This window comes from Pristiophorus japonicus, chromosome 15 (assembly GCF_044704955.1).
Source record: "Pristiophorus japonicus isolate sPriJap1 chromosome 15, sPriJap1.hap1, whole genome shotgun sequence".
NCBI classification, from domain to species: domain Eukaryota; kingdom Metazoa; phylum Chordata; class Chondrichthyes; family Pristiophoridae; genus Pristiophorus; species Pristiophorus japonicus.
In genome coordinates, this window is record NC_091991.1 from 45,206,101 (window position 1) to 45,231,677 (window position 25,577).

Genomic DNA, 25,577 nt, shown 5'->3' on the forward strand with positions numbered 1-25,577 from the left:
CCTGGACGAGGATGCTAATGTTTGTGCGTCTGTCCTCCCAGGGGATTTGCAGGATCTTGAGGAGACATCGCTGGTGGTATTTCTCCAGCGACTTGAGGTGTCTACTGTACATGGTCCACATCTCTGAGCCATACAGGAGGGCAGGTATTACTACGGCCCTGTAGACCATGAGCTTGGTGACAGTTTTGAGGGACTGATCTTCAAACACTCTTTTCCTCAGGCGACCGAAGACTGCACTGGCGCACTGGAGGCGGTGTTGGATCTCATCATCAATGCCTACTCTTGTTGATAGGAGGCTCCCGAGATAGAGGAAGTGGTCCACATTGTCCAGGACCACATTGTGGATCTTGATGTTTGGGGGGCAGTGCTGTGCAGGGAGGACTAGCTGGTGTAGGACCTTTGTCTTACTAATGTTTAGCGTAAGGCCCATGCTTTCATACGCCTCAGTGAATACGTTGATTATGTCCTGGAGTTCAGCCTCTGTGTGTGCACAGATGCAGTGGTTTTGGACCTGGCCTGGAGATGGCGAAAGTTCAACAGCTTCCCACTGGTTCTGTAGTTTAGCTCCACTCCAGAGGGGAGCTTATCAACTGTGAGGTGGAGCATGGCAGTGAGGAAGATTGAGAAGAGGGTTGGGGCAATGACGCAGCCCTGCTTGACCCCGGTCCGGACATGAATGGACAAGTCCGACTGCGGTAACTACAGAGGAATCTCCCTGCTGTCGACCACTGGGCAAGTCATCGCTAGAATCCTCCTCAGTCGTCGTCTCCCCATGGCTGAAGAGCTCCTTCCGGAGTCGCAGTGCAGATTCTGTCCACTAAGGTGTACAACGGACATGATCTTCACCATGTGACAACTACAAGAGAAATGCAGGGAACAGCAACAACACTTGTACATGGCCTTCTTTGACCTCACAAAGGCTTTTGACACTGTCAACCGTGAGGGACTATGGAGCGTCCTCCGTTTCAGCTGCCCCCAAAAGTTTGTCATCACCCTCCGCCTGCTCCATGATAACATGCAAGCCGTGATCCTGACCAACGGATCCACCATAGACCTGATCCACGCCCGGACTGGGGTCAAGCAGGGCTGCTTTTCTCGATCTCCCTTGCTGCAATGCTCCATCTCACTCTCAACAAGCTCCCCGTAGGTGTGGATCTAAACTTTAGAACAAATGGGAACCTGTTCAACTTTTGCCGCCTCCAGGCTAGATCCAAGGTCATCGACCTACAGTACGCGGATGACGCTTATGTCTGCGCACACTCAGAGGCCGAACTCCAAGCCATCGTCAACACCTTCACTGAGGCGTACGAAAGCATGGACTTTACGCTAAACATCGGTGAGACAAAAGTCCTCCACCAGCCTGACCCCACCACACAGCACTGCCCCCCACCCCCCGTTCATCAAAATCCATGGCGCGGCCATGGACAACGTGGACCATTTTCCATACCTCAGGAGCCTACTATCAGCAAGGGCAGACATCGAAGACGAGATCCAACACCGCCTCGAGTGTGCCAGCGCAACCTTTGGTCGCCAGAAACATAAAAAATAGGTGCAGGAGTAGACCATTCGGCCCTTCGAGTCTGCACCACCATTCAATAAGATCATGGCTGATCATTCATCTCAGTACCCCTCTCCTGCTTTTCTCTCCATACCCCTTGATCCCTTTAGCCATGAAGGCCATACCTAACTCCCTCTTGAATATAGCCAATGAACTGGCATCAACAAATCTCTGCGGTAGGGAATTCCACAGGTTAACAACTCTGAGTGAAGAAGTTTCTCCTCATCTCGGTCCTAAATGGCCTACCCCTTATCCTCAGACTGTGTCCTCTGGTTCTGGACTTCCCCAACATCGGGAACATTCTTCCTGCATCTAACCTGTTCAGTCCCGTCAGAATTTTATATCTTTCTATGAGATCTCCTCTCATCCTTCTAAACTCCAGTGAATAAAGACCCAGTCGATCCAGTCTCTCCTCATATGTCAGTCCAGCCATCCCGGGAATCAGTCTAGTGAACCTTCGTTGCACTCCCTCAATAGCAAGAACGTCCTTCCTCAGATTAGGAGACCAAAACTGAACACAATATTCCAGGTGAGGCCTCACCAAGGCCCTGAACAACTGCAGTAAGACCTCCCTGCTCCTATACTCAAAACCCCTAGCTATGAAGGCCAACATACCATTTACTGCCTTCACCGCCTGCTGTACCTGCATGCCAGCTTTCGATGACTGATATACCGTGACACCCAGGTCTCGTTGCACCTCCCGTTTTCCTAATCTGCCGCCATTCAGATAATATTCTGCCTTCATGTTTTTGCTACCAAAGTGGATAACCTCACATTTATCCACATTGTACTGCATCTGCCATGCATTTGCCCACTCACCTAACCTGTCACCCTGCAGCCTCTTAGCATCCTCCTCACAGCTCACACCGCCACCCAGCTTAGTGTCATCTGCAAACTTGGAGATATTACACTCAATTCCTTCATCCAAGTCAGTAATGTATATTGTAAATAGCTGGGGTCCCAGCACTGAGCCTTACGGCACTCCACTAGTCACTGCCTGCCATTCTGAAAAGGACCCGTTTATCCCGACTCTCTGCTTCCTGTCTGCCAACCAGTTCTCTATCCACGTCAGTCCATTACCCCAATACCATGTGCTTTAATTTTGCACACCAATCTCTTGTGTGGGACCTTGTCAAAAGCCTTTTGAAAGTCCAAATACACCACATCCACTGGTTCTCCCTTGTCCACTCTACTAGTTACATCCTCAAAAAATTCCAGAAGATTTGTCGAGCATGATTTCCCTTTTATAAATCCATGTTGACTTGGACCGATCCTGTCACTGCTTTCCAAATGTGCTGTTATTTCATCTTTAATAATTGATTCCAACATTTTCCCCACTACTGATGTCAGGCTAACCGGTCTATAATTACCCGTTTGCTCTCTCCCTCCTTTTTTAAAAAGTGGTGTTACATTAGCTATCCTCCAGTCCATAGGAACTGATCCAGAGTCGATAGACTGTTGGAAAATTATCACCAATGCATCCACTATTTCTAGGGCCACTTCCTTAAGTACTCTGGGATGCAGACTATCAGGCCCCGGGGGTTTATCGGCCTTCAATCTCATCAATTTCCCTAACACAATTTTCCGCCTAATAAGGATATCCTTCAGTTCCTCCTTCTCACTAGACCCTCGGTCCCCTAGTACTTCCGGAAGGTTATTTACGTCTTCCTTCGTGAAGACAGAACCAAAGTATTTGTTCAATTGGTCTGCCATTTCTTTGTTCCCCATTATAATTTCACCTGAATCTGACTGCAAGGGACCTACGTTTGTCTTGACTAATCTTTTTCTCTTCACATATCTGTAGAAGCTTTTGCAGTCAGTTTTTATGCTCCCAGCAAGCTTTCTCTCATACTCTATTTCCCCCCTCATAATTAAACCCTTTGTCCTCTGCTGAATTCTAAATTTCTCCCAGTCTTCAGCTTTGCTGCTTTTTCTGGCCAATTTATATGCCTCTTCCTTGGATTTAACACTATCCTTAATTTCCCTTGTTAGCCACGGTTGAGCCACCTTCCCCGTTTAATTTTTACTCCAGACAGGGATGTACAATTGTTGAAGTTCATCCATGTGATCTTTAAATGTTTGCCATTGCCTATCCACCACCGTCAACCCTTTCAGTATCATTTCCCAGCCTATTCTAGCCAATTCACGTCTCATACCATCGAAGTTACCTTTCCTTAAGTTCAGGACCTCTGTTCCTGTTCCAGAGAAGTTAAGTTCTCTGAATTAACTGTGGCACTCTCCACCTCAATAAAGAATTCTACCATATTATGGTCACTCTTCCCCAAGGGGCCTCGCACAACAAGATTGCTAATTAGTCCTTTCTCATTACACATCATCCAGTCTAAGATGGCCGGCCCTCTAGTTGGTTCCTCGATATATTGGTCCAGAAAACCATCCCTAATACACTCCAGGACATCCTCCTCCACCATATTGCTACCAGTTTGGTTAGCCCAATCTATATGTAGATTAATGTCGCCCATGATAACTGCTGTACCTTTATTGCATGCATCCCTAATTTCTTGTTTGATGCTGTCCCCAACCTCACTAATTTGTTTGGTGGTCTGTACACAACACCCACTAGCGTTTTCTGCCCTTTGGTATTCCGCAGCTCCACCCATACAGATTCCACATCATCTAAGCTAATGTCCTTCCTTACTATTGTGTTACTTTCCTCTTTAACTAGCAACGCTACCCCACCTCCTTTTCCTTTCTGTCTATCCTTCCTGAATGTTGAATACCCCTGGATGTTGAGTTCCCAGTCTTAGTCACCCTGGAGCCATATCTCCGTGATGCCAATTATATCATTTATTAATTGCACAGGCAGCAATTAATTCGTCCACCTTATTACGAATACTCCTTGCATTGAGGCACAGAGCCTTCAGGCTTGTCTTTTTAACACACTTTGCCCTTTTAGAATTTTGCTGCAATGTGGCCCTTTTTGATTTTTGCCTTGGGTTTCTCTGCCCTCCACTTTTACTTTTCTTCTTTCTATCTTTTGCTTCTGCCCCCATTCTATTTCCCTCTGTCTCCCTGCATAGGATCCCATCCCCCTGCCATATTAGTTTAACCCCTCCCCAACAGCAATAGCAAAACACTCCCCCTAGGACATTGGTTCCGGTCCTGCCCAGGTGCAGACCGTCCGGTTTGTACTGGTCCCACCTCCCCCAGAACCGGTTCCAATGTCCCAGGAATTTGAATCCCTCCCTTCTGCACCACTCCTCAAGCCACTTATTCATCTGAGCTATCCTGCGATTGCTACACTGACTAGCAGGTGGCACTGGTAGCAAATCTGAGATTACTACCTTTGAGGTCCTACATTTTAATTTAACTCCTAGCTCCCTAAATTCAACTTGTAAGACTTCATCCCATTTTTTACCCATATCGTTAGTACCTAGATGCGCCACGACAACTGGCTGTTCACCCTCCCCCTTCAAAATGTCCTGCAACTGCTCCGAGACATCCTTGACCCTTTCACCAGGGAGGGAACATACCATCCTGGAGTCTCGATTGTGGCCGCAGAAACGTCTATCTATTCCCCTTACAATATAATCCCTGACCACTATAGCTCTCCCACTCTTTTTCCTGCCCTCCTGTGCAGCAGAGCCATCCACGATGCCATGGACTTGGCTGCTGCTGCTGCCCTGCCCTGATGAATCATCCCCCGCCCAAGAATACCCAAAGCGGTGTATCTGTTTTGGAGGGGGATGACCGCAGGGGACCTCTGCACTACCTTCCTTCCACTGCTCTTCCTATTGGTCATCCATTCCCTATCTGTCAGTGTAACCTTGACCCGAAAAAAAGAGTGTTTGAAGACCTGAACCTCAAATTGGCACCCAGCTTATGGTTTACAGGGTAGTAGTGCTACCTGCCCTCCTATGGCTCAGAGACAGCAAACATCTCAAAGTGCTGGAGAAGTATCACCAACGCCGCCTCCGCAAGATCCTGCAAATCCGCTGGGAGGATAAACGCACCAACGTCAGTGTTCTTGTTCAGGCCAACATCCACGCTCGACCAGCTCCGTTGGGCGGGCCACATCGTCCGCATGCCGACACAAGACTCCCTAAGCAAGTGCTCTACTCGGAACTCCTGCACGGCAAGTGATCCCCAGGTGGGCAGAGGAAACGCTTCAAGGACACCCTCAAAGCCTCCTTGATAAAGTGCAACATTCCCACCGACACCTGGGAATCCCTGGCCCAAGACTGCCCAAAATGGAGGAAGAGCATCCGGGAGGGTGCTGAGGACCTCGAGTTTCGTTACTGAGAGCATGCAGAAATCAACCGCAGACAGCGGAAGTAGCGTGCGGCAAACCAGACTCCCCACCCACCCTTTCCTGTCTGCCCCACCTGTGACAGAGACTGTAATTCCTACATTGGACTGTACAGCCACCTGAGAACTCACTTTTAGAGTGGAAGCAAGTCTTCCTCGATTTTGAGGGACTGCCTATGATGATGATATTCAGCATTCTATTGTGTACACTTCAGATCCCACCAGAACATACACAGGCACCCCCTGAAAGATGGTATCACTAATAAATGGAAATAGCAGCTTCCTCAAAGTAAATCATTATTAAATAATTCAGATTAATAATGCAGTCCATCGTGTGCAATGCCCAACGATTGTGGAAACTAATGGAAACCACGTGGTCATATTTCATGGTCAGACGGGTGAGAACTGAAGCTCAAAGTATGATGATCTTGCGCATACTGAAGTTGTGAATAGCTGACTTATGGACCCACCAGGAGATCTTCCAACTTATTCAGTCTGCACATCAGGTGATTGAAAATAATCAGGGTGACTGAGAGATGCATCAGAGCTTAAGAAAAAGCCTTTTTAAGTAATGGAACAGGGACTGCAACCTCTGGCACCACAAATACATGTGAGAAATGGTCTCATTTTGGCTGCAAAATTGACATGCCTCAACCAAGTGGTTGGTGTCACAGTTAATCATTTCTTTATTGCTCCTGTTTCTTGGACCTTTAAAGCACATCTGCTTTTTTGAATTGCAAGTTAGAAGTATATTTCCTTGAATCAGCATTTATATGAAAAAACTTGGTTTATTTGAGCTGTTTTAGGTCTGTTGTGTTTTATGAAAAAAACTTAGAAAAGTTCTCTGTCTGAGGTGGATTTGTTCCAAATTCTTGCTGGTGCCTCCACATTTCATGGAGATTTGGTGAGATGGTTTTTAATTATGCTGCAAGGAAAGTGAAATCATTTTGTGGAGGAGTGAAAAAGAAAATAAGATATTTTAATACTCTGTTCGAAGAAGGATCATTTTGTTATCGCTGACTGCTTTCAAAAAAAAAATTAACAGCTAAGGATTATTCTGGACTTGGCACATTGGGAAGGTGAGAGGATATTCAGAGAGAGGTGGAATAGAATTGAAACAGAAAATTCTCCAGATACACAGCAGATTTATCAATCAGAAAAGACAAGTTAAAGTACTGAATGGAGAGAACCTTTGACGGAACTGTGGAGATTGGGTTTGTGCAGGCATAGAAAATGATAGATAATTCCATTGAGGGTTAGATTCATGATTTATTATTTTAAACTTCAGGCTACTTTCATTATTCAGTTTTATTGCAGTTTTGTATATCTTGGGGCGGGGATCTTATTTGAAATTCTTGGTCTCCTCTCTTGGAACGATAGTGATCAATTTACAAATCAAAAAAAATATTGAAATATTGTGCAGATAGAGAACTTTCACAGTCAGTATGATGACGCCAGAATTGTTTGGCTTAATACGAAGACACTTGAGAAAGGAAGTGAGCTCAGCAAATGTTTTATTATTTTGTTGAAAAAATCTCAACCCTGACCTAATTTAACAGCAAACTCCAGCTCCAACACTTTCAGCTTAAGGCATTAGCCTGCAAAGGAGATATTGGCGAGGAAAGTCAGACCATTCCCTAGGCCCTAAGCTCTGGAATTCCCTCTCTAATCTTCTCCATCTCTCCTCCTTTAAATCACTCCTTAAAAGCTACCTCTTTGACCAAGCTTTTGGTCACATGCAATCGCATGAAATTAAGGAGGACAAAATCAGCCTTAAATTAGCCACAAAATCTCTGGAAAAGAAGATGGTGTGTAATTGGGCAGTAATGGTAATAGCTTTTTCAGTTATGTCAAAAATCAGAAGACAATTAAGGACTGTTTGGGCCACTAAAGACTACTGTAGGGCAGATTCAAATTTATTCTCCGGTAATAGCAAAGCTGCTAAATGACTATTTTGCATCAGTCTATACTCCTGTAGATGATGCTTATGTTCCAGATGAGGGGTGCTCAGTATTGAATAGCATTATTATTAAAATAGATAGTCATGTCATCATGGATAGATTAGGAAAACACAAAATTGATAGGGCTCCAGGTCCGGACAATATCCATCCAAGGGCAATTAAAGAGCCGTAATCTACAGGGTTATGGACCTAGTGCTGGAAGGTGGTATTAGGCTGGCTAGCTCTTTTTTGACTGACACAGACACGATGGGGGGCTGAATGGAATGGCCTCCTGCTGTGTCGTAATTTTTCCATGATTCTAAAGAGATGGAACAGGTGCTCAGTGAGCCTCTTGCCTGTATCGCCAATAGTTCGATTAGAGTCAGGGATAGTTCCCTTCGACTGGAAGTTACCTCATGTAGTTCCTATTTTCAGAAAAGGGGACAAATCAAAGCCAGGGAACTACCGGCCTATCAACCTGTCATCGATTATTGGGAAGATGCTCGAAATGATAGGAAGAGGTGCCCTTTATGATAACTGGGAAACGGCCATTAATAATTCACAACACGACTTCTGAAATAAAAAGGTTGTGTCTAACAAATTTGATAGAGTATTTTGAAGAAGTCATTAAGGTAGTGGATGAGGGAATACTGGTAGACATTGTCTAGTTGGACTTTCAGAAAGCCTTTGATAAGGTGCCTCATATTGTACTAGATTACCTCACAAGATGGAATCTTGTGGCATCAGTAGAAATCTGAAATGCTAAATTAGGAAAATGACACAGATGAAGACGGTACATAGGGAGGTTAAAGTAACAGTGACCTCAGTCTTTATTAAGACACTCCAGAGTAAGGAACAGGCCTTAGGGGCCGGCTTATATACAGTGCTCCCAAGGGATGCTGGGATCCCTTGGGACTTCAGGGGATGCGCTCCCTGGTGGCGGAACATGGGAGTGCATGCTTTACAGATACACAACAACTCCAATCCCACAGCAAAATAGTTCTAATTAACGGACGTGGTTCAGCTTTGAGACATGTTACTAGCGATCGGTCCTGGGCCCGCTACTCTTCATGGTCTTTATTACTGACCTGGACTTGGTGTTGGTGTTAGTAATCTTTCAAATGACACCAAAATCTGTGTAAAGATTAGGACAATAGAGGAGTGCAATCAAATCCAAAATGATTTAGATGTGCTAGGGGAGTGGGCCAGTGATGTTTAATTTCGACACATACAGTGTTATTGCATGTTGGTCAGTCCAACACAGAGTACACACATCATTTGCAGGGAACAATACTGAAAGAGGTTGAGAGAGAAAATGATCTTGGTGTTATTGTGCACAGATCACTGAAGGTTCGTGACCAATGTAGTGAGCTAAAGCTAACAAGGTATTGGGTTGTATTAATAGAACTATTCAGTATAAATCAAAGGACACCATTTTGACATTATACAGATCGTTTGTCAGACTGCATCTATAGTACTGTATCCAGTTTTGGTCCCTCCACATGGTGGGTGATACAGTGGCCTTGGAAAGATCCAGATGAGAGCTACAAGAATGATTCCTAGCTTAAAGAACCTCGTTCTCGGATAGGCTTACAGAGCTTGTTCTATTTACTTTACAGCAGTGTAGACTTAGAGATGACCTGATAGAGGGTTATAAAATAATGAAAAGGCTAGATAGCTTCACTATTGATAAATTATTCCGTTTAACAGATTGGGGAGGGCCAGGGGACGTGAGTTTAAACTATGTAAGAATAGGAATAGACTGGATAGAAGGCAGTTCTTCTTTGTGAGTCTGTGGAATACATTGTCACCTGGTGTGGTGGGTGCTGACTCTCTGACAGCCTGAGGGGATTGGAGAGGAATTTTCCAGAGTATTATTTTCCTTATTGGCCCTGATTTTTTTTCTCTCTTTCTTGCCTCTCCCAGGAGATTGATGGCTGCGGGGATGGGTGGAAGGTGGGGGATGGATGGGAGGAAGTATTTAGTCATGATGATTCAATCATGGTGTGGGACAGGCTTGATGGACCAGCTGATCTTTTCCCACTCCTCAATTTTGTATATTGGTATGTCACCAATATTTCCCATATCGTGCGCGCGCAGTAATCTGTAAGGTCCTGCACAGGTTGCTCCCCGTTTTACATTGTAAATACACAGAAATTTAAAGGGACCGCACATTGAAGGAAACAGGCCATGCAGGACAAAGCGCAACTTGTAGGGAACAATGTATGTCACCTGTCCCAGTATCTCTTTATTTGGCTTGGTATCAAATTTTATCTGAATGCTTCTGTGAAGCGTGTGGGTTGTTTTTACTATGTTAAAGCTGCTATATAAATGCAAGTTGTAGTTGTTCTGCTCCCCAATCCTCCAGTGGTGAATTTACGGGACAATTTGCTGGAACAATAATTAGAATACTCCCCAGCGAGCGTAGCGGCAATCGGGAGCAGCGTGCCCTATGGCAGTTAAGAATTCCTTTCGACTGGTGATTTCTGCTGGAATTTCAACCTTATTTATTTGCTTATATTCGGCAGAAGATTACAAATAGCTTTAAATAGGAAAAAATATTGAATGAGTATCGCCACAAGAACAAACAGTTCTTCTGTAATTCTCATGCTGTATCACATGGCTATGGCTGGGACCTTTGATTTTAAGAAGCGGGGTGTATTTTACCCATGATTGACATCAGAAAGCTATTTCGGAAGCAATGGAGAAAACAAGTCACCCCATGAGGCAATTTCACAGTGTTTCAAGAATTGTCCTATTATTTTCAATTACAGTATTTAGCAGCGAAAGAAATACGTATAAATAACATTCCTGTTTGCATTACTTTAAGCCTTCATATGGACTCTACTTTGAGCAATTTAATAAGAACATTTAGAATTGAGATAGCACCTGTATTATAATGCTCAAACAATATTCCTGTTATGAATCCTGTACAGTCAGCCCACCAGTGGCTTTGGCGATCTCGTTGGCTTTAATTCGTTAAACTCGATCTTGCCATTGACTTGAATGTGGGCGGAGATATGATAATTAGCTGTTCAACAGTTTCGGCAAGAGAAGTGCGCAGCGGCACAGAAGTCTCAGGATATTACAAAGTAATGGTTCGAGTTACTTACACCAACATTTCCTGGAACTTTTGCACTGTAAATAGGCCCTCCATTACAAGGGCACATATCTCCAGGAAATTCTGTTGCCTTTTTGGTTGTTTACAGCAATTTACTCAAAAGTCCCAGATTGCCTCTCATAATGATACGAACAATAGAAGAACATCATTAACTGTGTGCAACGAGAAAGAAAGAAATACTTGCCTTTTTATAGCACCTTTCACGACCACCCAACGTCTCAAAGCGCTTTACAGCTAATGAAGTACTGTTGCAGTGTAGTCATTGTTGTAATGTGGGAAACGCGGCAGCCAGTTTGCAATGTTTAAATGGCCAGATCATCTGTTTTTGTGATGTTCATTGAGGGATAAATACTACAACAACAACAATAACCATTTATATTTATATAGTGCCTTTAACGTAGTAAAACGTCCCATGGCGCCTCACAGCAGTGTTATAAGACAAAACAAATAAATTTGACACCGAGCCACATAAGGAGAAATTGCAGCAGAGCTTGGTCAAAGAAGTAGGTTTTAAGGAACGTGTTAAAGGAGGAAAGAGAGGTAGAGAGGCCGAGAGGTTTAGGGAGGGAATTTCCAGAACTTGGGACCTTGGCAGCTGAAGACACAGGCCACCAATGGTGGAGTGATTATAATCAGGGATGCTTAAGAAGGCAAAATTAGAGGAGCACAGACATCACGGGGTTGTGAGGCAGAAGGAGAATACAGGGATAAGGGATGGAGGACATGGAAGGATTTGTAAACAAGGTTGAAAATTTTGAAATTGAGGCGTTGCTTAACCGGGAGCCAATATAGGTCATCAAGCACAGGGGATATTGGCCAAGACAACGAGGAAGGATAACTCCTCTGCTCTTCTTTGAAATGGTGCACTGGGATCTTTTACATCCACCTGCGAGAGCAGACACGGCCTCGGTTTAACATCTCATCCGAAAGATGGCACCTCCAACAGTGCAGCACTCCCCCAGCACTGCAATGGAGTGTCAGCCTAGATTTATGTGGAATTGGAGTGTCAGCCTAGATTTATGTGGAATGGGACTTGAACCCACAACCTTCTGACTCAGAGGCGAGGGTGTTACCCATTGAGCCACAGCTAACTAGGTATGGTGATGCTCTGATTTGTTTTCTTCATTATTTCTAACATTCAATAGAACCACAAATGTGCTTATGATTCCAAGCAGGAATGGAAATGGATGTTGGCACAGTGGCATTACCCTCAAGTAATAACGATATGTTAATTTTTGCAATCAGGGAAGTTAATAAGATTAATGAATATATAATTAATGATTAGATACTAGTTGTATCTTGAAGTTGAATAGGTTGACCAAGAATTAGTAAAAGTACTTTTATTGAAAAATGTCAGTACCAGATATTAAAATTGGTGTGAATACTTGGTACATCATTAAAAGGTGATGGAACTCAATGTATATGATGCTGAATGATTTATGGACAGGAGACGGGAAACCCTGTACTGTTTAGCTGACACTGTATGCTTACAAGTTGTGTTACCACCGGTGGCAAGTTGAGGTTCTGAGTCTGACTTGTTTGCAGTTAATTTTGTCAACGAACAATTCATAAAGTCTGGATGATGAAATAAAATGGAGCAGCGGATTAGAAATATGCTTAATCATTCCTTTAGCACAGCTTAAAAACGTCAATAACCATCGCAACGTTTCTGTGGAATTCCTGTGAGTGGCTTCCTGTAATCTCAGAGCAGTTTTGTGCAAGTGGAAGCTGTGTGAAAACATGAAAATCTGTGTGCCCATTTAGATCCATGATAGCTTTTTCTGTTTAAAGTAAACATTTAAAAAAAAACACAGCTGCAGTCTACTTTTGAATGATCTGGGGAAACCGATCAAGTGTTTTCAAAGGCTGCCACTTTGTCGTATTAGCTGGACATTCAGAAGCATTTTGCTTCATTGTGAGGAGAGAGATTTAGTGCAGTAACGAGACAAGTGCTGCCTCTTAAAGAAAAGGAACAAGGATGTTCAGGATGCGTCCGTCGGTTTTGATTAACGTGCACCTGCTAGTCTTGTCCTGTGTTTGGATGCTCCCGGGGCTTCCCGGTAAGCCACTCCCTGACAAATAGTTTAAATTGGAGTCTGACAGAATGGAGCGATCTTGGATGAATCAACATTGTGGGACAACATTGAATGGGCCATTTGTGAGACACATGAGATGTCAATGGGATGAGGCAATTGTAGCCATTACTTTTTGCAAAACTCGCACGAAGTAAATTGATTCAGTAAACCTGATCCAAGAAATTGGAAAAAACAACAACACAGTCCCACATTTCAAATCAGATGATCCCTGGAAAGAAAGAAGGTGCGCTATAAAATGGATATAACACTACCTCCCAATTATAGCAATAGATGCAAAATCTTTCTTCCCCTCTCCCTTGTTTAGTTACTGTCTGATTTCAGCATAGCTGTGCTGGGTCAGGTGGATCTGACAGCTTTAATTATAATAATCATTGCGGAGTATTCAAGAGGGTATCAGTTCATTTTGTGTAAATATACTGACCATGTTTATGTCTGTCGTACTGTTTGTTATTTGATCCACAATCTAACCTGGCCTTGCTCAGCATTCGTGCTGTCTGGCTGGTCACCATGTTACACCACTATTTTGAACATACAGTGCAGAGATTATGTTTGGGTCTATTGTTTGTCTTGTGGAGTTTTTGTTTCTTTGCTCAGCATTGCAGTAGAGCAGTTGGATCCCACAGTATTTCACCCTATGACTACTGTTAATACAGAAGGATTTGCATTTGACAAATTTGGTGTGGTCATGAAATCACCTCTTTATAAGGATAGTTACTGTCAGAGACAGCCATCAAACACATTCAATTTGTCCATTAGGAATAAATATCCCGTAAAATTTAATGTTGCTTCATGTTTAGGGATAATAAAGCAGCTGTTGGTCGCTGAACCAAAGAATATACTTCAGTGTTTCAATGACGACGTAAACTTTGGCAAGCGGAAAGTGCTTTGCAATGTTAGCGTTACAATAGAACGGAATGAAATAACTGTTTTAGTTGCAGGCATTTAGCATAATGAAAACCAAGATATATGCATGCCTATTGCATTAAAGATAACAGTTCTATTGTATCTGGTGCTGTATAGCTTATCTACCCAGACACTTGAAAGTGGATAAGGTGCATGCACACTATAGAAATTCTGCACAAGCTGTATCTGTGATGGAAGTCTGTTTGTCTAACGTATCAGACGGGTATAGCAGCGGTAGAAAAAGCACATAATCTCGGCTAAAACTTCAGTGCAGGTGTCAATTTTTTTTCTGGTTACGCTCCTGTGAAGCTTTTTGGAATGCGTTACTATGTTAAAGGTACTATATAAATGCAAGTTGTTGCTTTTGTACTGATAGAGTGCTGTACTTTGGATGAAGCCCTGTCTTCCTTCTCAGGTGGATGTAAAAGATCCCATGACACTACTTGAAGAGCAAGAGAGTTCTCCCTCAGTCCTGGCTAAAAATTTGTCCTACAATCAGTACCTGCAAAAACAGATGTTCTGGTCATCACCTCATTGCTGTTTGTGGGACCTTGCTGTGTGAAAATTGGCTGCTGTATTTGCCGACAAAATAACAGCGACTACACTTTAAAAGTAATTCATTGACTATGAAGCTCTTTGGGATATCCTAAGGATGTAAACGGCACGATATTAATATAAGCCATCTCTTTCTTTACAAATGGTGTAACTAGTACAGGTTGAACCTCCCATATCCACAACTCTCTTATCCGGAACCACCCCTTGTCCAGAACCATTCCTGGCTACCAGGAGGCGCATGCGCAGAACTCCGACATGAACAAATTGAAGTCCTTCCTCGCTGCCGACTCCCGCAATCGCTGACCTGACCTCGCGATCCACCGCACCCCCCCACCCATGATCCATGATCTCTCTGCTCCACTCCCAGCCCCTTGCTCAGTACCTGTACCATCCAATTTAACGTGACCACCCATCATCCAGAAAAATCCCGTATCCAACACAGGCCAGGTCCCGAAGGTTCCGGCTATGGGAGGTTCAACCTGTATCAATAAAATATGTTGAAAGAAGGAATACAAAATAGGTTTTGTTGCTGTCGTGTGTTGAAGCTTCAGCTGTCTGTGTAAATTAATGTCTAAAATTTACATCATATTGTACATTGTTTAATGACAGACTGTTATGAATATTATAAAGTATGCCAGGATCTTCTTTACATTTATGCCTTCAAACATTAAAATGATTAGTTTGTACCTGCAGTAAATCATGTCAATTTTATTCTGAAGAGATATCACAATAGCTTCTCATAGCCTTCAATATAAAAACATTTTATTTTTATTTTTCATTGCCAGAAATATTGTTTTATGTTTAAGTGATTTATGTATTGAAATAAAAAGCCCAGAAAATAAAGCTGCATATTAAAGACACAGCCTGCCTTCTTCACTGGAACACTTATCTTCAACATTCCCCTTGTTTTGCAGTTTTATAAATTGTTGTTTTGGGAAAATACTTGTATTATAAGGTGCAATGAAACAGCACAATGGTAGGAATTCCTTTTTCTGGAAATGTGGAGGGATCAGGTCAAGAACATTGTAAGTCATGTAGAGGTTAAAAAAAGATACTTCAGATGTAGACAACACTGCAACAAAATATTTAGTGATTTTCTTAATTTTCTGGTTTGAATGACACAAACAAAATCTTAATCTTGTTATCTGCACCCATAAATTGGATGACCGTTATTATTCCAAAATGTTCAGAGTTCTGTTTGTAAATCATACTTAATGAAAATGAAATAATTCTCTTGAAGGGCTTGCTGTCAGAGGCCAGGGAGCACCTGTCCAATGGGTGAGTGAGAGGGTGGGGTTGGGGCAACTGAGGAGGGGGAGCAGAACGGAGTGAGGTGGCTGATTCCTTGGAGCGCTTTGAAGGGGGTTGGTGTACTCAAGCAGGCCGGGGCCATTGGAGGGAGCAGCGTGTGGCAGCCCGGCCCGGAAATCGGCATGGTCTCGGCCTGCAAGACCATCAGCAGGCCGGGGCCATTGGAGGGAGCAGTGTGCGGCGGCATACCACTACAGGGAGCAGTGCGGCCAGGCACAGCAGGAGGGGTGAAGGAGCGGCAAGAGTCTGTAGAGGGAAGTGACTGGGGCCCAGGAGAGGCGAGGGCCCAGGGGCAGCACGGGCCAGCCCACACTGCTATATGTGTGCGCGCTAGGTCTGTGCAACAGAGCTGGTCTCGAGTTAGTCTTGGGTAATCCTTGCCACTGGACCAAGACCTAGCTCTGTCAAGCCCGTGTGGTGACTGGTGTGCAACGGCTACCACACGTTAAAAAAATCCAAGCACAGGCATCTTCCACCCTTCACGATGTAGTTCGGGATCTGGACTATTAGGTCCTTCATGGAAACACCTGTGAACTCGCCTCTTTTTGGTATGGAAGCAAGTCATCCTCGATACGAGGAACTGCCTATGATTGATTGATTGTACTCAAGGAGAGATCTGGAAACTGGGAGGATACAGGAAGACGAAAAGACCTGGAGGAGGGAGGGTTCTGGCTTATAGTCGGGGAGCGGCTGGGGTTGCAGGAAAGTGTAAGGGTCTTCGAGTCAGGAAGCACTGTGAGAGGGTCGGGAGTAGATGGTCTGGAGGTAGTTAGGATGGTGAAGATCAGGGAACGAGTGGATAGTGGGAGCACTAAAGGAGCAAATGGCAACTGGAAGTGCTGAGGGGAGCTAGAGCTCAGTAGTGGTATGGGACTGGAAGCAGTAGGGGTAGGTCATGGTCTCAAGTGCAGTCTGTGGTTAGGAATAAAGCAGAGTAGAGGTGCTGTGCCAGAGGAGCATTATTGGCAGAGAACAAGTTAAGTAGCAGCAGGAAACAACTGAGAGGTGTTGAGGAGTGGAACAGAAATGGTGCAGATAAATCACAGTTGATGAGGCAATGGATTGGCCCAGAAGTGTTGGAGTGAAGTAAGCTCAATTAAAGTGTAAATACAATGGGGGCGAAATTTAGTAGCGTCCCATCTGGGGAGGTAATTTTTTTAGTTTGAGAAAAATTTAGCACTCGGCAAGATGGGTTGCCAAATTGTGGCAAATTGGGCATTTTCGCCCCAAGCGTGAGGGGTGGGGCGGCAGTAAATGTGGCGCCAATGGCCTCAGCTGAAGAGATCGCAAAGTTTCTGTTTGAAGAATGGACTCAGTTGAGAATATTTCATGGACTTTATAGGTTTTTCTGAGGGTATTTTCCCTGGGATGGGATCACCCTGTGCAGATATGTGAAAAAGCTGGTTTTGTTAAAACTCCAGAGACCACATGGCAGTTAGCTGTGACAAAAGAACTGTCAGTCATCCAGAACGGGTTTGACCACCAGTCACAGCTAAAGGAAAGGGGGCCACGAATATTGACAAAAGAGCTGTCGGCCAGGAAGGGGGGGCCATTGACAAAGCCACTGTAATATGCAAAAGCACTTCTCACCTCCATCCCAGAAGGAAAAACAGGACAATGAATCCACTAGCCTGGCCAGCCATATAGGAGCTGGGTCTTTTCCAACACAAAGACTCAGAGAGATGCCCAGAATTAAGGGCCATCAGCCCAATGCATATGGGTTGGATGGCCCATCACTGATAAGTACCCGTGCTTAGAAACAAAGGTTTAAAGATTGGCGGGAAAGATGGGGATTGCAAAACTCCCATAAAGACAGGGCCGCTTCCACTTTATTTTTAGCTTGAAGCTTGTAGCTTGAAGGTGGAGGAGAAGCTTGGAGCTTGCAGCTTGTATCTAGAGAGAGCCCTCTCTCCCTCTCGCTCTCGCTACACCAAGATCCATGTACCAGGAGGAAGCCGCCGAGACCGAAACCCAGTCAGTGACTTCCCACGGCTGAGCTGAGCGAGGGAACCAACTATGTGTGTAGTGGTGAGCACGATCGCGAGTGTCCTAAGCTGGGTGAGACTAAGGGCTCAGCGTTTTCTCATAATTGAAGCTTTTCAGGGCTATTCTGGGGAGGGAGCTTCGACTGCGTAATTCATTGGGAGGGGTGAAGTTAGAATCCACCAGGGAATTACTGCATATTACTAGGTCTCATTTCTGTACTGTATGTATGTTTGTAACCTGAATTTTATTCTCCACAGAGACAGTGATTTCGTTTAGTAGTGCATGTTTTAGCCAGTGTACGTTAGACCAAATAAATATAAGTACGATTTTTCACCAAAGCATTCCTGTCCGTGACTCATTTCATTTACACTCTGAATAATAATTCCTGGGTCTAGAACTTTTGTACGGTGGGGGCAATTTGAACCGTCCGTCGAGCAATGGGGCTAGGATTAATACTGCTTACACAGCTGGGCACTGCAGGAGTGCTTCTCAAAGCCACTTACTCAATTTCAACTGAGTTCCATTCATCAATCAGCCTTCAATCCTCAATTCCAGCTCCATCTGGCTCTTAAAGGGAGCCATTTGAACCAGTTGATGCTCATTTTCAGCATTGCTGAAGTCATTCACTCATCTCTGGAACTCAGGAAGGTACTGAAATGGCTTCTGGAAACCCCCCTTCAAGGGAAAGGGCCTTAGCGCTGGAGGTATTAGTGGGGGCACTGGAGACTAGGAGCGACTCCCTGTTCCCTGCATTGGGAAGGAGGGCATTTGCCAGGTTTTCCGCAGCATGTGGCAAGAGGTGGCCCAGGAGGTGTCGGCCAGCACTGAGGTACAGAGAAGCCTCACACAGTGCCACAAGAAATTCAATGGCCTATGTCGGGTAATGAAAGTGAGTACAAGCTTCCACACCTCCTCCATACCAGCCTCACAACCTCTGTCTGCGCACACTGTGCAAATCAGCACTTCCACACGACTCAACCACAAAGCATCTGTAGATACTCACACTCACGCCTTGCCTACATTCACGGTTATTCATGGCAGGCATATCATCCACATACATTGCTAGACTCTTACTCAGACAAGTTCTTTCTTTTGCAGGCCAATATGGCACATAACAGATGGGAGCAGCAGAGGACTGGAGGAGGGGAACCTGACTCTCGACCCCTCTCTGACCTTGAGCGAGTGCTGTGGCTCATGGGCCCACAGATGGTGGGCGCCATGGCCGTCGGAGATGTCGACGCCACTGGGGACAACAGTGGTATCTTTATCCCCTCTCCTTCTCTCGTACCACATCCCCCCGCCCCCCCCCCCCCCCCATCCACAGCAGCATGCTTTATCACTTTCCAATCCCCTCTCCTTCTCTCATACCACTTCTTTCCCCCACTCCCCAGAATGCTTTATCACTTTCCAGCTCCTGATACTATCTGCATTCCTTGCTCCATTCCTGTCCACTGCCCTCACCTTAATGCGAGTCTTGTGCCATTTATGCTTGCAGAGAACCAGGCAGAAGCTGTCCATCCTGCACCTGAGGCTCCCCAAAACATTGAGGAGGAGGAAGAGGAACCGAGCACCGCGTCATTACATCTGTCACCCGCAGGCATCAGCTCAGAGACTCGCACTGTGTGTTTATTAGAGGTTAGCTTAGTAGAGGGGTCTGTACTGGGTGATGCATCGGGGCCTAGCGGGCTGCAGCAAGGTCAAGGGGAAAGGGAACCTTGGGAGCCATTTCCCCGGAGGGCGAGTTCGCATGCAACAGTACTCTGATGAGGATCTCAATAGGGAGGCATTCACACAGGGGGTGATGGTCATGCACTCTGACATCATTGGTACAATGGCAAGGGTGCCCAAGAGCCTCTCGGCAGTGGTACGGAGCGTGGAGGAGTCTGCCTCCAGCATTGCACAGAGTTCTGTGCAAACCATGGGGCCTATTATTGCCAGTCTGCAGATGATGGTGGACTCCCAGAGAGACCGTGCAGATCCAGACCTCATGATGCGTGTCATGGCCGACGTGGCAGCTTCTATTGCAGCACAGGCAGAAGCAACGCAACGTCTTACTGATGTACTGCAGACAATGGTTGGTGACATAGAGTCTCAGACAGCTCTCACACAGTCTCTTCTTGATGCCACACGTGTTCTGACTGCTGCCATCGTCGCTGGTTCCACCACCCGGGATCTCTGTGTTGCAGCAGGCCATCAAACTGCTCCTTCTCCTCCTCCTCATGGTGGAGATGCTGAGGTGCTGCCCTGGGGGAGTGGCAGTAGGTCAGTGGAGCAGGAACCTGCTGTCCTCTCTCAGGATAGCAGCATTCCTGATCCCACCACTGCAACTCCGCCATTGCACTCGTCGCTGCCTGTCACCCAGACTGCCGCCACCCAGCCTGAGGTGTTGCAGTCTACAGCCGGGCCTCTCAGGCCAAGAGCTGGTCGAGGGCATCCTACAAGGCCATATGTGGCCTCTGGCCTTGACACACAGCAGCCTTCCACCAGCCATGCTACAGCCATAGGGGACACACTGCGGAGGAGCACTCGATTAGTTAGACCAAAGAGGGGATATAAGGAAATCCCCTTTTGTAAATAAATTATGTAAGTCTTTGTTTTTCTGATATAAAAATGTTGATTGGAATGTTTAATCTTTGCTGTTGACTTTCATTTCAGTTTTGGGGCTTTGGAATGAAAGGGAAAATGAATGTGGTGATGGGGTTGTCCAGAAAAACCAGGAAGTGGCATAGAATTCACTGGAACTGAACTCTGATGAGACGGTCATACACCTCCCTTGCACAAGTCGCTGATGTTGCTGCTCCTTCTCCTCCTCCTCCTCAGGTGGTGCAGCTATGCCTGGTGGCAATGGCTGTGCCCTCAGGTTGTGCAGCATGAAGCCGACAATGACGAATAGGGACACCCACCCAGGCGAGTACTGGAGGACTCCTCCCGAGCGGTTAAGGCAGCAGAACCGTTGCTTCAGCTCAGTGGTCTGCTCAGTGATGTTCCTGGTGGCGTCGAGGCTCTCATTGTATGAGTGCTGGGCAGGAGTGGTGGGGTTGCGGAGGGGATTCATGTGCCAGGTGGATAGCAAATAGACCTTGTCTCTGAGCAGCCAGCCACGAGCTTGATTTAGTGGCTGGAACAGAGCTGGTGCAGTTTGAAGGTATCGTGGCTGCTGCCAGGATAGTGGGCATTGACGGTGAGGATTCTGGTCACAGATCAGCTCACAGATTTAGTGAGTGTAAGCAGTTACGGAAGATCTCAGGATTGTTATGTGGTGCCTGCAAAGCGACGTGCATGCAATCAATGTCACCCTGCACCATGGGGAAGCCCGCTATCCTCCTATCCTGCCAAAGCCACATGCACGCTTGTGCTGATTCTCCCTGGTCATGGGGAAGGAGATAAGGACATAAGAAATAGGAGCAGGAGTAGGCCATTTGGCCCCTCGAGCCAGTTCTGCCATTTAATAAGATCATGGCTGATCTGATCATGGACTCAGCTCCACTTCCCTGCCCGCTTCCCATAACCCTTTCCTCCCTTAGCGCTCAAAAATCTGTCTATCTCCGCCTTAAATATATTCAATGACCCAGCTTCCACAGCTCTCTGGGGCAGAGAATTCCATAGATTTACAACCCTCTGAGAGAAGAAATTTCTCCTCATCTCAGTTTTAAATAGGTAGCCCCTTAATCTGAGACTATGTCCCCTAGTTTTAGTTTCCCCTATGAGTGGAAATATCCTCGCTGCATCCACCTTGTCAAGCCCCCTCATTATCTTGTAAGTTTCAATAAGATCACCTCTCATTCTTCTGAACTCCAATGTGTATAGGCCCAACCTACTCAACCTATCCTCATAAGTCAACTCCCTCACCTCTGGAATCAACCTAGTGAACCTTCTCTGAACAGATCCAATGCAAGAATATCCTTCCTTAAATACGGAGATGAAAACTGTACGCAGTACTCCAGGTGTGGCCTTACCAATACCCTGTACAGTTGTAGCAGGACTTCTCTGCTTTTATACTCTATCCCCCTTGCAATAAAGGCCAACATTCCATTTGCCTTCCTGATTATTTGCTGTACCTGCACACTAACTTTTTGTATTTCATGCATAAGGATCCCCCCCGGTCCCTCCATAGTCCCTCCTCCTTCTGTACAGCGCTTCTGTGGCCTCGCGGATGGAACAATGGGTACCAAACTGGGAGATGGAGATGTCTCCTATCACTCCCTGGACCATTGGCGTAGAAATTGAGCGCGATGGTGACCTTATTTGTCACTGAGAGAGCTGTCCTTACTCTGGTATGAGGCTCGAGGTCTGGTTGCAGCAGATGGCAGAGCTCTGTGACCACATCCCTGCTGAAGCGCAGCCTTCGAACACACTGTTCCTCAGTGAAATTGATGTAGAACTGCTGCCGGAATACCCTGGGATGGTAAGTACTGTGGGGCCTTCTCCCTCTGGCCACATTTTGCTGCCTTTTTCCCTGTCCCTCTCCCTGTCCCTATCAGAACATAAGAAATAGGAGCAGGAGTAGGCCATATGGCCTTTCGAGCCTGCTCTGCTGTTCAATAAGATCATGGCTGATCTGATCTTGGCCTCAGCTCATTTTCCTGCCTGTTCCCCATAACCCTTTTCTCCCCTATAGTTCAATAACTGTCTCTCTCAGCATTGAATATATTCAATAACTCAGCTTCCACAGCTCTCCGGGGGAGAAAATTCCAAAGATTCACGACCTTCTGAGAGAAGAAATTCCTCCTCATCTCCGTCTTAAATGGACGATCGCTTATTCTGAAACTATGGCCCCTAGTTCTAGATTCCCCCACGAGGGGAAACATCCTCTCTGCATTTACCCAGTCAAGCCCCCTCAGAATCTTATATGGTTCAATAAGATCGCCTCTCATTCTTCTAAACTCCAATGAGTATAGGCCCAACCTGCTCAACCTTTCCTCATAAAACATCCTCTTCATCCCAGGAATCAACCTCGTGAATCTTCTCTGAACTGCCTCCACTGCAAGTATATCTCTCCGTAAATAAGACGACCAAAATTGTACGCAATACTCTAGGTGTGCCTCTCCCTGTGCTGCTCCCTGTCTTACCCCATGCCCTTCGCACTGACTTTTCTGAAGCCTTTCTCTCTGCAATTGTCTCTGTCTTTGTCTTCGTCTAAGCATCGTCCGACGGTGACGTCGCAGCAGGAGGTCGAGTGCCAACACAACCCCCGTGAAGCGAGAGAAATGTTGTGCCCTGAGTGATGCAGGAGAATAGATAGGAGGCAGAACTGTCCTTGACGTAAAAATCGCTGTGATCTGTCCACCAGCCTCTCTGCCTATGTGTTAGAAAGCTGAAAAAAGTAATGGCTGACAGAATTTTTTTTCAAGGTGGCGCCTTTTCAATAGCGCTGCTCCAGCCGACTCCCGACTGCAACTCGACAGCTGAAGCTGTCGCTAACATCGCCAGGTGGTAAGTGATGGTGTACAGCTGAATTCGGCAGTTGCAAAACACGGCAATTTCAGCCCCGGTGTCTCTTAAGGGAAGCGAGGGGAGAAGTGAGCTTGTGCGACTGCGGTGACCCAGAAATTGCCAAGAGGGAAGGTCCAGCTGTGCAAGTAAGCTCTTAGAAAGAAGCAAAATTCAAACTCAGGCTCGTAAGAGAATGTAACAGGTAACACTATTGCCATACACTGAACGCAAAACCTTTCACTACGCAGATGAATAAAATTGATAAATCAGATGTATTTAGTTTCTAAACAAAGTCATTCTAAGCAATACAAGGGTATTGCCAAGAATACGGCTCATTGCTACTGCAGTCACAATTTTGAAACAGCTGTCTCTTCCCCATCTCTTCATGACACAAGATGTTGGAATCGAAAGTTTAGGGGCTGAATTTTCGCCACCATTCTGCACCGTTTATTTGGCCTATGCTGTTATTTTTGGAGCAGACTAAAATAAGAACATAAGAAATAGGAGCACGAGTAGGCCATAAGGCTCCTCGAGCCTGCTCCACCATTCAATAAGATCATGGCTGATCTGATCACGGACTCAGCTCCACTTTCCCGCCCGCTCCCCATAAGCCCTTATCATTTAAGATTTGCCAAAGTTTCTGCGCTATTCTAAAGAAGGTACGTCCGATTGTTTTAGTTCTTGATTTTTTGACGTCACTGGGGGCGGAACCTGCCAGATGCGCCATTTCTAGCCATTTAAGCGAGTTTGGCCACATACGATTTTTTTTCCAAAACCTTACCCACACTTCAGGAAATCGGCACAGAAAAGAGAAAATTGGCAGAGAGAAGACGCCATTGTGTGAGCAGAGCAGAAGACACGGCACGGGATAGGTGCGGGGTCCTTTCGGCCCGGGATAGGTGCGGGCCAGTGCGGGGTCCTTTCGGCCCGGGATAGGTGTGGGCCAGTGCGGGGTCCTTTCAGCCCGGGATCGAAGCAGCAGGCACCGGGTTGTGGGGGTGGGCATCACGGGGTCATGGTTGAGTTTACAAAGAGACAAAACAACTTTTTAAAATTAGGCTCTTGGAATGCTTGCACCTGTTATGAAAATAGAAGTTCTTGGGGAGAGAATAATCAGCAATGACATTACAGAATAAATTCAGCATCCCTCGTTACCTTGACAACCTCAGTTTTTCGACGCAGACTTTAAGCTTCACCCACAGAGCTTAAGGATATCTGCGCGCTCCAAAATGAAAGGTTATGCTGGCGAAACTTGGAACTTTTATGTTTGGCGCAGTCGGGCCACTAAAAATCGGATGTATCTCTACAACTGCGCCAAAAAAGTCCATGTGAAATTTTGGGCCTAAAGTATTTGATTTATTGAGATAGTTCCCATTATAGTTACGTTCTCTGTTTTTATCCTTGCACTACTGATGATGATGATGATGATGATGAATGGAGAAAAAGCGTGACCATGTTTTTGGTATAAATTCACATTTTTCCCAAAAGATTTTCTATTTTCAGAATCCTGTCCAGGAATTAAGACTCACTAAATAGTAAACTAAGAGGAGTCATTACAGTAATACTCCAACTATAACATAATAGAGTCTTACACTTTCATTCTGAAAATTAGACCTGTGTCCCGGAAAGCAAACTGATGAAATGTTCTTGACAGTAATTGTTGCATGATACCTGTAGTATATTTTTCCCTTTCCTGGTTCTAATGCATGGCTTTATTTCTGCTTAATTCAATTCTACTGGAAACTTTATTCTGCCTCATGGCCTTGAACACACAGGTCCCAACTTTAATAATGGTGCAGTGCCATGGCCATACTCCAGATCTTGCCAAGTTAGGGTGGTCCCTGACAACTTCTGCCTTGCAAGCATGTTTTTCTTTAATATGTCTCATGAATTTGATGGTATTAACCAGTACTTGTGTCACTGAAACCTCATATAGTAGACTGTACTATCCACAAAATGTTGGAACAGTACATGCCTCATCACTTGTTGAGCAAAGAACACTGAGAATGAGAGGTAGAGAATCGGGGTAAATTAGCAACATTTGTCTGAAAACTTGATAGCTATCTGGGTTGGTGAAGCAGGGTACTGATTAATTAATTGAGCTTGTAGCTCAGGATGTGGAGATCTATTTCCAAGTGCAGGTCAAAGCCATGGTGCATGGACAGGTTGGATAAGAGCTTGTGCTTGTTGATCTATGAGGTCTCCCTGCTGAAGGTGAACTCAGAATAGACATTGTCTCATCAGGAAACCTTTAATCGCTGCTATTTTGTCACAGAGAAAAAAATGCAAAATACCTCCCAACGCAATACCTGGAATGGGACTAGGGATTTACATTGACAAGGTTATGTGATCTGGACGATAGGTGGAATCATTTTATTAAAAAAAAATGAAATATTGGGATTTTGTTT

At 45.3% G+C, this 25,577-nt stretch overlaps 1 protein-coding gene across 7 annotated transcripts in view; it reads left to right on the forward strand.

Annotated features, from left to right (window-relative positions):
• Positions 1-25,577, forward strand: part of immp2l (inner mitochondrial membrane peptidase subunit 2) — a 735,610-nt gene that overhangs the window by 129,992 nt on the left and 580,041 nt on the right. The window contains exon 4 of one of the 7 annotated variants that reach the window (XM_070900396.1): positions 14,300-15,182. The exons of the other annotated variants lie outside the window; for them this stretch is intronic. Within the exon in view, the coding sequence (XP_070756497.1) occupies positions 14,300-14,309 (10 nt within the window). The 3' untranslated portion in view covers positions 14,310-15,182. Of the gene's footprint in view, positions 1-14,299; positions 15,183-25,577 lie in introns of those variants that run through there. 7 annotated transcript variants of the gene reach the window in all.